The 14,997-nt window shown below is 41.4% G+C and overlaps 1 protein-coding gene across 5 annotated transcripts in view; it reads left to right on the top strand.

The window, feature by feature from the left end:
* The window catches only part of KBTBD12 (kelch repeat and BTB (POZ) domain containing 12), a 56,411-nt gene that overhangs the window by 36,556 nt on the left and 4,858 nt on the right, over window positions 1–14,997 (top strand). For 2 of the 5 annotated variants that reach the window (XR_001412183.1, XR_001412182.1), the window contains exon 6: window positions 7,232–7,533. Coding sequence is in view for 2 of the 5 variants with exons in the window: in XM_014943218.1 (XP_014798704.1) it covers window positions 1,782–1,951 (170 nt within the window). In the remaining 3 variants the exon portion in view is untranslated. Of the gene's footprint in view, window positions 1–1,781; window positions 4,498–7,231; window positions 7,534–14,997 lie in introns of those variants that run through there. The other 3 variants (XM_014943218.1, XM_014943221.1, XR_001412181.1) reach the window with 2 other exon arrangements.

Genomic DNA, 14,997 nt, shown 5'->3' with positions numbered 1-14,997 from the left:
GGGAAAATGAGTACAGGCTGTGGACTTGGTGGGTAGAAACACTCTGCTGCACTCCTTTATCAGGTGAAAAAGGGGGCAGAGATGCTGAATGGTTGGTGAGCAGTTTCCTTAGATAGACATGACAGAAATGTGCAGAAATTTCCATAAAGCTGAGGCATCCACAACTCCCGCATGAGCAGGACCTGCTGTAAAACAGAACTGCCACAAATCAGCTCAGACGGGAAACCGATCCTGGGAGGGGAAGAAGTCGTGTTTCCATCTGACCCTCCCATATCCTGAAGCTACTTTCAGAGGAGCCTGAGGGGTATTTTAAATCCCCTGGCACTATGTCATTATAACACAATACCAATTTTGCATGGAACCAAAACCATGAGTGCACTATCTTGGGTGTACTAAACCCCCAGGATTGCTGTTCTCTGGAGGAATGTGTGGTCTCTGTTTCCAACATGACAAACAATATATGAAGAAAACAACTAGATGCTCTTCTCTGTCTCTCTCTTTTCCCCTTCTTCAGTCCTTTGCTGTTGGTTCCACAGAAGGGCAGTGTCCAAACAATGACATGTACCCAATAGATGCGAAGGATAGAGTTGTTTGTTCTTGGTTGGTTTTGGTGTTGTTTGTTTTGTGGTTTGTTGGTTTTAAAAAAAAAAAAAAAAAAATCAAAACTCTTTCTAGAAGATTTAGCTGAATGGGAACCTCAGTCTGAACCCTGTAAAGTTTAGCCAGTCATTAGTCTTTTAAGACTCAATAAAACAATGTTGAGTATTCAATGTTTCTTGCTACGATGGTACTTATCCTGCTACCTGTGAAGTGTCCGTGCTTGGAAATCTCCGAGACCTGGCTTCTAATACATCTCACCAGTAATTCATCAGAAGGAAGCTGACAGCAAAGCACATGCGTGTCCTCAGCTCAAAGTAAGAAAAGTTTAGACTGAGGTTACTTGCTGTGAGAAAGCAACTTTAAGATGAAAAGAAAAAGTGAGCAGAAATGAAAGACACTTTTTATTTTTAGGAGAGAACTTGGCTTTGAGTAACAATTGCTGGAGAGTTCAGGACTTTTGTGTTCTTATGAGAATTTTAATATAGCACTGCTGGTTGACAACTGTGAACTATGGTTTTTCTGCTGCACGGTGATTCTTTCATTATTTTTTGGTAGTCTCAGTAAAAAGCTTCCTGTCTTGAGCTTGGCTGTGATTTAATGGCATTCTTCTAACCTGACTTTTCATGACAAATTCCTCAGCACTTCAGAACAGCTAAAGTACTTTTAAAGCCCTGGAGGTTTCTTTCCGTCTTTATTTCTCCCCAAATCACAGGATGTCCAGACTTCGCACCCAAGTAAAGCCATAGTTTTGGAGTGCCTCCAGAAGCCTGAGAACTACATTTTCGTGGGGGCAAAGACAGACAACATACTGCATGTAGACATGCTCATTAAGAATAGGCAATACTCTGTCTCTAAAAGATGAGCATTTGACAATTGATTGCACAATGAAATGCCACCTGCATACTTGTACCAAGATGGAGCACTTCATGCTTTTGTCCCTGCAGCTGCACCTGGAGCCCAGAGCATGAGGGCTGAATACGCTGTGCAGATCTCCATCTGCACTATTTAATTTGCTGCATGTTGACAACTCGCACGTTCTTCCAACAGCGTAGCTGTTAGTACCACAAAAATTACCTTTTCACTGCCACCTTACAGAAGGGTCATAATAATAACTGCACAAACCTCTTTGATCCTGTTTAACTTGACTCCTGGTGCCTGCTGTTGCTGCTTCTGTTTTTCAGCTCGTCACGAAGTTATCACCAAAGAGATCCTCGAGCTGGATACGTGGGAGAACCAGTGGAACGTGGTGGCCATCAACGTCCTCATGCACGACAGCTACGATGTTTGCCTTGTTGCTAGGCTGAACCCGCGGGATCTTATCCCTCCTCCCCCAGATTTAGTGGACCAATAGAAGTTCAGTGACTCTCAGTGCTTCCAGATTCTGCAGAAACTGAAGAATTTGGAGAGACAAATGCTGCATTGGCTCTGGATGACAGCTGAGTCCCGCAGAGAGGAGCTGGCAACACATGCTTAAGGACAGAATTGCCTTTGAGCTGTGCTTCTCAGATGATGCTTAATTTGCTAGTACTGGTACTCTGGACTTCTGTGACTGAAAGGCGATGTTACCCAGTCTTTGTGTGTGCCTCTTCATCTTCCATCTGCCTGGGCAAGCTCCAGTGTTGGGTGCAGCCTGGGCTTGTGGGACCCTTTGGCAGCCCAGGGCTCATTTCACAGCCAAGCATGATATACAAAGGAAAGCTCTAGCCAGAGAAATTCCTCCTTTGCTGTTCATCCCACCTGGTTCTACTAAGCTACCAAGGAGGCTACAAAATATATTGTCAGCTGATGAAAACCAGTCCAGCTGTACCAAAGGGCCAGACTGTGCTTGAGCGATGCAGGAGCAGAGGGAAAACAGAGAAGAGCCTTTGTTTGTTTTAAACAAAAAGGTATTAGCCAAGGTTCATTAGCCAAGCACACCAGCTACTGTAAACATTATCTAACCCACAGGACAGTCTAGAGATCCTGTCTTTGCCAACAGAGCTGAGCCTGTGCTAGTAGAAAGCTAGTCTTTTGGCAACAAGTCACAAGTGAGTCTTCCAGCAGGGTTAGTAGCAGCCTGTACCAAAGACAAGAAGAATCCGAAATTTTCATGTAGATCCTACCTGTTACAAGGTCTGCTGTGACCAGAACCTTAAAGCTCAGTTAGAAAACTCTCTTCCTTTGAAAGATGGAGAAGTGGATGTAAATTAAAAAGTAATAAATGAGACCAGTATTATCTGCATATTGGCTCCGCAGCTACAGGAAAAAGACAGACATGCTAAACAATAAATGTTTATATAACAGTTGCTGGGTTTATAGAAGTAGATTTAATGAAGGAGCATAAAGTTGTCTACCGTCAGAATTGGCTATAATCACAGGTAAGAGGGTTAATTCAAACAGTGCTTCTTAAGGCAGTATTAGCCTTTTCTGGGCTCAAAGACAATGGGTGAGAGAGAAAATTGTTACCAATACTGCTATCCCATTTGAATTATCAATAACTATGGTAATTCAACGGGTAATTGAACTTCATCAGTTCTCTGGTGCCTACATTATAGTGGTATCTGTCTGTCACTGCCTGGGCAGTACAGACAAGAGAACTGGAAATCTCAGTTGTGCTCTTGGGCCAAAAATGCAAATGATAGTATGCTGCAAGGCAGAGGGAATGTCAGGGGCAAACACTAAGAGTAAACTATGATATAGTACAAGAATGATCATTGTCAGCAAGAAGTTGCTTTTGATGGCTTTGAAAGCTGCAATAAAACCGGAAGGAATTAATTGGCAAAGAAACGAGGGATTCCATCAGGTAGTTCATCCTTAGTCACTTGCAGGATTTGTACTTCAGAGCATCTCCATTTTCTTTTTCAATTTTAGGCTGCAAAAATGCCAGCTTTTTTTTTGCTTTTTTTTTGCCTACAATGCTTACAGCAGAGGAGATGGAGAGGATGACCCCAAAAGCCCTTTCCCAATTCTGACTTTTCTGATTCATGAACTATTCTCTAAAATATCCAGTGGGAATATTAAGCTGCCATATAAAAACAATTAGCAGGAAGGTCACTAAAGTTTACCTGATAACTATAGTAGGACACTGAGGACTGCTCCGACAATAAGGGAGTTGGTGGAGGGGAAACTAAGGAAAACATGTCCAAAAGGAGTACATCTGAGAGTCTTTCAGCTAATTTCTTGTCTCCCTTTATGTTTCCCAAGAAGAATGAGTGTCACAGCATAAACACATATTCTCATGTTTGTATCATTTCTGTATCACCCAGTCATTCTTTTTTCTTCCCGTTGTTCGTATGTAGGTCATCATCTGTCTAGAAGATAGTTGTGACATGCATGAACTTCAGTGGTACAAATCAGTGACCAGTTCCCAGAGTTTTAACCACTCTGGTGACTAAATGCCCTTGCAGGTATAAGATCAAGGGGGCCAACTGAGCTTTAATATGTCTTTAAAGAAAATCAGTAGAAAGTTCTTCCAATTAACCATCCAATATTGGAAACTCTTTTTTTAACTTTAGTTGTTTCTGCAAAGTAAAGGGAATCTTGTTCTAATTTCTCTACAGAGCTCTCAAGGCAGCTGGAAGCAATGCTCTTGAGCATCAGTTAAGTGTTTCCTTGTGAAACTCCAAATTCTGCAACTGTATCTACTGATTTTGCTTCTTTTGCTTTTTTTGTTTTAAGGAAGAATGTTTTAAAGGATTTTTTTTGTCTTCAGTCTCTGCTCTGTGGTCTATTCCTGACAATCCAAATCCTCCTGAGGTTTAAAGCCCGAGTTAATCTACTGGATTTCACTCTCTGAAAGTCTACTTGGAATATTTGAAGGGGAGAAGGGAGACTTTTGGGGGCTTTCATTAGTCGTATTCGAACGTATATGTGGAACACAGCTGAGATTCCTCTATTAAATTTTTATTCCAGTTGTGAGCTGGCCTTTTCTTTCCCACTGCATGTGTTTTGCTTTTTAGGCTGATATTTAATGAGCTGGATGGAAGGAAAGTATGTACTCTGAGAAGGAGAGTAACTGTGTATGTTTTATATTCTGGCCTTGCAATCAGCTAGCTCGGGCTGTACTGGGCAGTTAACAGGTTTTTCTTTGTTCCCCACTGGCAAATGACCTGCCCTCGCAGGCACCGAGCATCGCGTTCCCTGCCGCCCACAGGGTCTGACTGTTAACGGGGACTCTTGTGTGTCTGTGTCTCCCCTATTCCACCCAAGTCCGAATGTCTAGCACTACATATCCAGCAGAGAATTGTTTTCTTCTGGATTAAATATCTAGAATGGGGGCACTACCTTCTTAATTTTCTGTGGGCCCCATGTAGTTCATAATTTGCCCTTGGGGCAACGACAATATCTAAACATATACTTGCAAATGAAAGCTTGACTGAGGAAGGAAGCAAAGAAGGAAGGAAGCAAGCAAGCTAGCTTATTGAGAGCTATAGATCTCAGCTAAAATCCTTCTGAGAGTAGATGAATACTGCATGTCTGATATGTCTGTCTGTGGGTAGTCTCACATTGCTGGGAAAGTCCTTAAGAGTCTTAATTTCATCTATTTCAAATCCTGATGCAAAAGGAAAAAACAAAACAAAAAAACCCCCAAAAAACCCCCGACAGAATACGCATTCTCCAAGCTTGGGAGTTTCACTGAAATAATAGTTTACTTCAGCCCCTTTCCATCTGAGCAGTAGTTAGCTGAGCGTTTAATCAAGGCTGTCTTAACATCATCCATAATTCTAAAATGCAAACAAAGCAGCGCTGGCAAGCTACCGAGTATTTAAATGAATGGGGGATTATTAAGCAAAGGCATACACTTCAGTTTCATTTGAATTGCTGAAGTACATCACTAGTTGCCAAATATGAAGAAAAATGTTGGAGAGGTAGCTGGTCATGTGGCACACAGGGAGTAAAGCAAAAAATTAAATGCTATAAAAAGCTAATTGAAGCTCTCCATTTTAATCCCCAGCTAATGTTTTATTTTGACATTGTCCGTGTATAACTGATTTAATAAGGATCCCTGTAGATCCCTCATCTCTGTTTTCATACATGCAGTCATGGGAACTGCCCGCCTATGTAAATCTTCAGGCATCTGACTACCCACCCTCACACACCACGGCTGTGATTTGCCCGTGGCTCGGTCCCTGCCCGTGCCAGGAAAACACACACGTACATTTTGCATGTGGGCAATATTGAAATTCATGGGGCAGTTTCTGTATTGTGCTCCAGCTGCATTGTGCCACTCAGGAAGCCTTGATTTGCTAACAGAAGATTGCCTTGGTGCACACACAGCTGTCGGCTCATCTACCAGCGCTCTCAAATATGCTCCAGGTAAGAGGCTGAGGGAGCATCAAAACCAAGAGACTGGCACCAGAGATGAAAGAGAGCTGCTCCCAGAATGTTACAACATGCAGTGGAGCCAAGTGGCTCCAGTGGAAAAATCCTCCCTGTCTCTTCCTAGGGAAGGTTTATACCTAAAAGGATTTGGCCCTGAATCTTCATGTAATGTTTTTATTTCTACTTTAAATGTGAGATCCTTGATCACCTGAAAAGCAATGAAAACACATGCTAGAGTAATATATTACTTTTTTTTAATGTTAAAATATATTCATGAAGATCTAGATTGTTTTTCTGCTGATCTGGAAGACAATAACATTCTTTTAATGAGCTGTTTACTTAGCGTTTGCTCTCTTAGCTATAGTGATGGTCTCATTCACAGACTGCTCTCCTAATGGATTATGTAGCTCCTCTGAAAATTTATTTCATGAATCACAATGCTTTGAATCACCAGGTCAGAATTTCAGTCACTCTTTTGCAAATTTCTGTGGCTCTCCCTACAGCTTTTCAAGTGGACGTTAGCTTCATCTTCAAAGAAAAGCTATTTCACTCCCATTTATGCTCAGCTGGAACTAGTACATTTGCAATTTACTATCATTTGACATGTAGAGGTTGAAAGCAAAGGAAATATTGGAAAATGGCTAAAATATACATAGAATATATGCGGAAGTACACTTTCCTCCTTTCTTTGGTGAGTGTCTCCTTTGTGTTTGCTGCCCTGCCTGAGCGTCTGATGGAATGATTTACTAATAACCTCTGATTGCAGCCACTGTGAAGGCCACGCCGGGGCTACGTGTTTGTGCTGCCGGAGCAGAGAGAGCCAGCGTGGTGCAGAGCTGTGGCTCCTGACAGCCTGGCCGGCCTCGCCACAAGAAATCACCTTCAAACTAAAACGTATTTAAGTGTTCCAGGATGTCTACTCCTATGTGTTTTATATACATATGTATAACATTATTTTTAGAAGTTCTTTACTGACAGCAGTAAGATCCTTTTCTTAACACATACCTGGCAACTCTGTCTTCTGCATAGCTCATCAAAGTACATTAAAAAAAAAAATGCTGGTCTTTAAATATATGGAACTATTCCAGGCTTCAAGTCAAAAAGAATCTTAAATTCCTTGCTGAGCTAAGGAACAACCGGGGAAATCTTTCAGCCCTTGCCTGTGTCTCCTTCCTTCTCCAATTTTTTTGCTGGCTGTAGTGCTCCCCTCAGAAGCTCAGAGTCCTCTTGAAAGCTTTGTGCAAACCTGTCTGTTTCTCTTCCCCTAACCCCATTTCTGCCTCAGCCTGCTTGCCTGACCAGACCTTAAACTCCTTCTTTTCCCCTTCAGTTCCCCAGAAGATGGGAAAAGCTACTCAGGGTGTTCACCAGGCTCCAGGCTTCTCAGAAGGCTTTCGCTCCAGCAACAGATCAGCTTTGAAGGACAGAAGGAAGGCCATACCAGCTCCCTGGATTTGAGAACACTCATCTTTGAGCAAGTTTTAGCTCCAGTGCAAAATCTGTGGTCCAGTCTCATCGCAAATAAAACCTGCCTGCTCTGCAGTGTCGCTGGTCCTCTGGCTACGACCAGGATTGGAAGGCAGGTGACCCGAATTCTGCTTAGTCTTACCACCCCCTCGCCACGTGATGCTGGTAAGTTCGACATTAAATGCCTTGCATACTGTGCATGCCATAGCTGTAATGATTGCAGGCACAAGCCATTATCATTATCTCTGATTCCTGAACATTGGTTGCTACAAAAACTGTCTGACACACAGAGGGAGGCGTCTTCGTTACTGCATTATAGCTCCTGTCTTAAAGCCAGATTTTCTCCTGCAGTTTCAGTCAGGCCAGGTTTCACCGAAGAACCTCGTCTCTAATTTATCGGGTTTTAGTATTGGTATTTTTTTATCCACTTCGTCTTTTTATAGTCATTCCTATAAGAATGCAAGTGACTTCACCAGCTCTTCTACGAAATGCATTATCCAAACTGGCCTCCTGAGGCTGTTGGCTTTTCATTATCGGGGTTGAAGAACAGCCGCTGAAGTGCCAGTCAGCTGCACTACTTTATTTTCTCATTCAGCAACTTCATAGTAGAGGAAATGTATTTGATCCATACATACAGTAATGTGAGAGGAAACCACTTCCCACATACACAAATTCCTGACTCACTCCTTTTAAACGTGGCGGAAGCAACTGCAGAATCCTGACATAAGGAGCTATGATACCCATTCAATAGGCTTTTCCAGGCTTTCCAGTACGAGGAGGAGGATCACAGGGAGATGGCTTGTAACTAGAGCCCGCATTGGAAATTTGAACCTCTGGGGTTTGTTTCCAGTTCAATTACTCTGTTTGCTAGTCCTGGGCATCTGGTCTCTGCTCCTAGGTTCACCCATGTGAAATACAGTAACACATCTCTACTCGTTTTGTGCGTCTGCCTTGCTGTGGTTTTAGAGGGGGTGGCTCACAGGTGACTGTAATGTTATGTTGAGATCCACAGATCACAAAGTGTTATACAATGGTAGAATATAGCATTATTGCACTGCTGTCATCTCCCTAATTTTTGGTAACACAGTTGTCCATAGCATTCAGAAACCGAGCCTTCCTGGGGAATCAGAGACTGGATGTGTGCAGCTAGCAAGGGTATTTTGTTTATTCTGTCATAGAAAAGCAACAGGAGACACATAATTGTGTAATATGATAAGCAGAAGAAGAAATTTAAGGCTTATTGCATGTGCTTTCATAGCTAGTCACACTTCTGCACAGGCAGCACTAATCTCAGCCAATTGAGAGGTCACTAATTGAGGCTAAATTTGAACAGTAGTAATTAGAAGAATGAGTGAGCTGTATTTTTCTCAAAGCAGATTTGATTTAATAAATTATGCTGTTTAGATAGCCACATTTGGTACAAAGCAAAAAAGAGAAGGTGCTGCTTTACAGAAGTGTAGTAGATTTAAGGGCAACTAAGACCTGAATTTAGATGATCTACCACAGCTTTGATAGGAAACGTGAAACTCTCTGGGGATTCCCTGACGAACCTACGATGCATTTAACTAGCCATTAAAAGGCACTGCTGCATCCCAGGAATCACCTACAGAATACACAGAAGAGAGTTTTAGGATATTGGTAATATTTAGGATACCGTGGCATCTACTTGCTGTGTTACTGAATTGATACTAGGGACTGTGTTGCCTTCTCCACCAGTGGCCATGGGTAAACAATCTTAGTTGAACTGACAAGTAATTTATAGTACTTACTGACAGGTTATTGATAATACATAAGGCCTGAGATTCCAAAAAACTTTTAGGCTAGGACAAGTTTTTCAGGGTAGAGAATGCTTGTTACTAAGCAGACAGTGAGATATTCTGGCATTTCCCTGCAGTTAAAAACCCCCAACAAAACACCAAGATAAATAAATGCAGTTATTTGCAGGGCGGCACCAATCAGAAAGCTGCCTAATTGCTTTGTTTCCTTTTAATATGTTAAGACTGAAAGCTTGTGTGCAACAGCTAGTTGGCAACATTTAAAAAAAGCAGTTCAAAGAGGGTTACACAACAAAATAAATAAAAAATAGGACAGATCTTTCTCTCACACACAGTATTGTAAGTCAATATAACTATTTTTTAAGTCAGTGATGAAACAAAGGTGTGAGATGCTCACACCTAAAACCTACCTCCATTTGGGGGGAGGCTCATGGTGTTAGGATTTCATCCTTCTGGTGAGGATGAAAAGGTAAAGAAGTGAAAGATGAGATGTGAGAGACTGGTAACAGAGACCTACACCTTTCTTTCTAGCCATAAGGTCAGATATAGTGCAGGTCAAGAGCTGCTGGAAGTTACTCCCTGTAGATGGCTCTCTACTGACCACTGCTAAGCACGTTTCTACATGGCAATCCCATATCTAGTAGACAGAAAATTAAAATGCTAAAAAAACCCATGAAACACACAAACAAAAAAACCCATTATCGTGGCTGGCCTCCCTGCTGGGACCCTGAATAGCAAGGTCAAGGTCTAAATAACCTGTAATATTCATTTTCCAGTCTCCAGATGATTCCTGTTAGCAGTGTTGAAGATGCCAGGCAAGGGAATTTTGCACTGGTTTTATCTACACCTATAAGAGGGAGAGACAGAACAAAGATTTAAGGGAAGTCAAGCTGTGGCAGTCGTGAAGGGGAAGAATTCCCAAACCATTCTTTAAAACCATTTCAGATGTGTCTGCTCCACTTGTTCTTCATTCTGCCCCTACTCTCAATTAATTCACAGCAGCAATACCTCATTAAAAATGAAGGGAGCTGTTCTTTCCTTAAGGTCAGTTCAAATCCTACAGGAAGAAAGCCCATATTTAATCTAGGTCCCAAATGTCATATCAGACATTTCAGTGTCTATCCTGTGTGTATATTTTTCTACATGTCCCCAGAATGACAGGCCAGGTGCTCACACTGCTATCTCTGTAAGCTTTCTCTGAGACAAAGTGTTTGAATTCTACTCTTGGTTACAATGACAGTCACCCAGCATAGGACAGCATCTACCTAACTATGTTCCCCCAAAAAACAGATACCCTTTGCATTTCCTAGAAGGCAAACCGATGGAAGGACTGATCTTGCCAAGTACTATATGCAGAGGTGGTCATGACTACTCTAATGCATACAGAAATAACAACATGCCTAAATCCATTGTCCTCTTAAATAGCCAAGATTAAGATTTCCATGGTGAATATTGTACTCTGTGACAGCTGAGGGCATGGGCTCTGTCTTCCTTTCTGCCTTTAAGAAGGATCGTAGCAAAGGAGTCTGCATGGATCATGTCCCACTGAACTGTACTAAGTCGTGTGCTATTTACAGGACAGGTCTTTCCAGATTGCAGTGAAGTCTAAGTTCTAGCTTGTATTCAGAAGATACAAAGGTTAAAGCATTTTTAATATGCTTACTCTTTGTGGCATCCTTCAGTAACGATGCCTTTTAGGGTTGTGTTGCCCACTTAGCTATTTAAACAGTTTACAACAAAACAAAGTGCACAGGGAAAGCTAAGAAGATTTTCAAAAGTAAGAAGAAAAGTGGCTTTCAAAGGTGCCTGGTAGATTCCAGCTCCTCTCTTCTGTCAGCTGGGAGACACCCTGCTGTATTCACTTAGGTGTATGTTGATAGTAAAGCTATAGCTGTATTGCAGTTGTGATTTTAAGATGAATAGATGTCCTCAAGCCAGATCTAATGATTAGCAATGAAGATTCAATAGTCCAGGTGTCAGCTGCCCTAGGAACTCAGTGTGATCTCTAGCTGGCTTGGACAGCCCATGCTGAAGCCCAAGCTGTTACACGCACACTGCTCTCATTAATTAAGAGTCTCAGCCAAAGCTAAGGTATTCACTCGTATTGCAGTCAGAACTCCTAAACAAATATAAAAAAGAATAAATCTGTAGTTCACCTGCAGAACTTGAAAAAGTCCTCTGCAGCCAGATCCTCTCGTAGTCAGTGTTGCCATGAAGCCTCAAAATTGGCTATACTGGCACAGCACAAGCAAGGCACAGGGACAGAACAAGTGCGGTATGGCAGCTGCTTGTGCCAGCACTGAAAATTCACCCATCACACCGTGCCTTAATGCACCAGTGTTCACCTCAGCTCTGAAGTGGGCCCACTGTAAAGCCTGCTTTTTGGGGAGCTCGAAGGGGTCAAATAGTCAAAGACTATCCAAAGATGGATGATTGCTGCAAAGCCTTGTCATGACTCATACATTCATAGCTTACTGCTTGACGGCTGCTCGTGATCTTATAGAAAGGTGCCAAATAGCACACGAACAAAACCATGGGAGAGGAACTTCACCCTCTTTCCAGTATTCACAGTTGATAAAACCTTCCTAAAGGTTCTCGTTAAGCACTTTTTAAAATGGATTAAGGAGCCCTCCCTGCTCAGCGCTGCAGCGTGGAGCAGTCATCTGATGCACAAAATAACTGTTATCTTGCCAGGAAATTTGCTGCACTAATGCTGCTGTCCTAAGCAGCTCAGTCTTTAATCTGATTTCTTTGTTTCTTATTTCAGGCAATCCACTGTGACAGAAATGTTCAGTAAAGACTGCTAAGCCACTTGGCATGTCTATAAAACTCAGGCGTGTTAACTATTCTCTTGCTCTTTCCAGTTGGCCAGGGTCCTGCTCACTTGCATTTAAGGAGGACTTTAATGTGCTCTGATATTGCACAGATCAGCTTGTAGTTGCTGTTTTATTTTCCTAGCTGAGCTAGGTAAATCTTGATAAACACTTTATATGGGTTACTTTTATGAGGAAAGTAAATCTTTATAAGCACAAATTCAAAATGAAGCTTTGTCTCGCTCTTTTTGGAACCATCTGTGCACAGTGTATTTAATCATATTTCTGTTGTTATTGGATTTACTGGATACATTTTATAAAGTGCATTAGGAGATCCATAGGGATGTGATCCACTCAGAGCATGTGACCCGGCGGGATTTTTGGGCAATGACTGTAACAGAAGCAGAATCAAACATAGCCCATCATCCTGTTAGCATTTACAAAGACTTCTCTGAGATCAAGAGGTAGATAGTAATCAAAAGTCGATTAAAAAGAAGTGGTATGTTGTAATTTTTATCCAGTTTGGATTTAAACTGCAATTTTTAGAAGGAAGGGAAGTTATCAAGAAAATACTTTGGCCAACCTGAATATAAACCTGAAATTATCCAGCTGCTGAAAGTCACTGTTGTTCCACTGAAAAACATGGGTGGATCAGTTACAGAGAAGGAACCCACTACTGGGAATAACAGTATAGAAATCGGAACTTAAAACACAGCGTTGAAACAGTCACAAAGACCATCTGCTCTATTTAAATCATAGTAGGTTTTTGAGGGGCATTTGTTAAAAATTCTACATCAAATTTCATGTCAATAAAAGAGCTGAGGCTAAACTGGAGTCAAAGAACAGGAGAAATAGAGCTGCCTGGGGTCTGCCCACAGTCAGCCTGCAGAAGCGCTGGTCACTGGGTTAATGACACAGTGAAACCCTCTTGTAGTACAAAAAAAGAAAATCCATTAGAAAAACCTACAGAGACATCTAGCTCTATTACCTAACATCTGCAGTTGTCTGCCATGCAGTGATATAGTAAAGAGATAAGCAAGCATGATAAAAATGTTATAACCACCTTTAAAAATGGGAGACTGGAAATACAATGCTGTTTTTACTTGCAAAGTGTTTCTCATGCAAGTGTCCCTGGGAGATGTTTTATAATAAAGTTTGAATGAAATACAATAAAAATCAAATCAAAGCTCATTCACTGTATACCAAACAGAGCAGCTCAGGTTTCAGCTTTGGTTTTAAAGCCAGGAAGAGACTTTACTTGATGAATTTCTGCTGCTGCTCAGAATTCCAAAAAAGAAAAAGACAATAGCTCAAAAGGTAATTTACAAGTAGTTTGGATTTAAAAGCTGATGTTGTCAAGAGATCAAAAGTGAAAGACTCAAAGAATTATTCAGAAAGCTGCAAATATGCGTAAAATAAACAGAATTCAGATCTTTTCCAGGCTCAAAAGCATAATTTTACATGTACAGCATTTTCTTTTCAAGTATGCACATGGCAATTACTGCATGCAACAATATTAATGTACTACGTTTCGTTTGCATGAAAAAGTTATGCAATTACAAGCAAAGCTCGGCCCCTACTTTGTGTGCACCACAGCAGTGGGCATTCATGTACAAACGAAGAGTGTAACTCTGTGTCATCATGTGCATGAGGTTATTTATCCAAACCCAATATCCAAACATTGATTTGAAAAACAACAGCCTGAGCAGATGCAGAAGTCCAAGGTCCACCTTGTTATTTTTTTGACTACTGTCAGAACATTCCAGCTGGACTGAAGGGATCCAGCAACATTTTGATTACTTCAAAACCAGACAGCCTCCTCGTATTGGTACTTTTCCATTCCCAAATATAGGTCCAATGTCTTTTTAGAAAGAAAGGTATTTCTGCTAATGCCTCATAAAATTCTAAATTAAATTAATGCTCTGTGCCAAAAGCTGTCTCCTCAAGGTGTAAAGGCTTTCTCAAAAGGTTAATAGCGACGATTTCTAGTCCTGGCCAACTTCCACATGGTGACTGTTACAATCAAGCTGGCAGTGTTTTTTATGCAAATGAATCTATTATCAGAACTATATGTATCTGGTTACCAGACTATAGCACATAGAGGAAACTGGAATCAGTATTTCCAAGAAATGCACTTTTTTTCATTCGTGTTTCAAACACTGTTGTTGGGTTTTTTCTCTAAACAATGGTTTCAGGTCAGTAGTTCGATGATTAAAAAGCAGATCACATAAGAGAAAGCTAGTTCTTAATCCCTAGAAATATGAACATGTTTGGGTTAGTTAGCTCTATTATAATTTTTTACTGAATCCAGTTAGATAAGCCTCAGTAAAACAAGTAGGGCATGAAAAACAACCATTCTGTGGGGTGTTATTTTTTTACAGAAAAAAATACTTTGGAGACCTCAAAAGTCTTAAAAAAAGACAGGAAGAGAGCACGTGGGAAGCATTTAGATGTTAGAAAGACACTTTAACCTTGTATTAGCTGTGGGCCTTTTTGTCCAGCTGAAATGTTCACCTGTTGGCTCCCCATGCACTGGTGTCATGTGTGGGCTGTCAGCTGAGAACCAGCCGTTATCAATCTTGCCTGGGGTTCTGTGGCCAGCAGTAGCCAACACCGCATCCCTCGGGGAAGGATGTAAAACCTCTTCATTCTTCTTGCACACGTTTCAACTACCCATATTGCTGGTAGTGACAGTGGCAAGTATCTCCCTGACCTTGTTTGCTGATCTGCATAATTTTACCATAATTTGTCCCCCTTGTGGCACATTTTAGCAAACAGAAGGCAGCTTCTAAAGAGCTTTTTCTGAATCAACAGCAGTGCTATCACTGCAAAACTACATGTTACGTTTTGCTTCTACTTGAAATATTGAGGCTTCCCTTGATGCTACGGGATGAAACGCTGGTCCTATTGAAGTGTTGTTGTTGTTCTTTGACAAGATCAGGGTTTAGCCACTGGCTCTTTGTGTTACACATGTGCGTGTTACATAGAAGCTCTGTCTTATCAGAGCCAGAAATCAGATCCGAGATATTGAGAAAGCACTG

Source organism: Calidris pugnax, unplaced genomic scaffold (genome assembly GCF_001431845.1).
Source record: "Calidris pugnax isolate Ruff unplaced genomic scaffold, ASM143184v1 scaffold128, whole genome shotgun sequence".
Lineage (NCBI taxonomy): Eukaryota > Metazoa > Chordata > Aves > Charadriiformes > Scolopacidae > Calidris > Calidris pugnax.
Note: the sequence above shows the minus strand (reverse complement) of the source record. Positions and strands in the feature narration are given on the sequence as shown.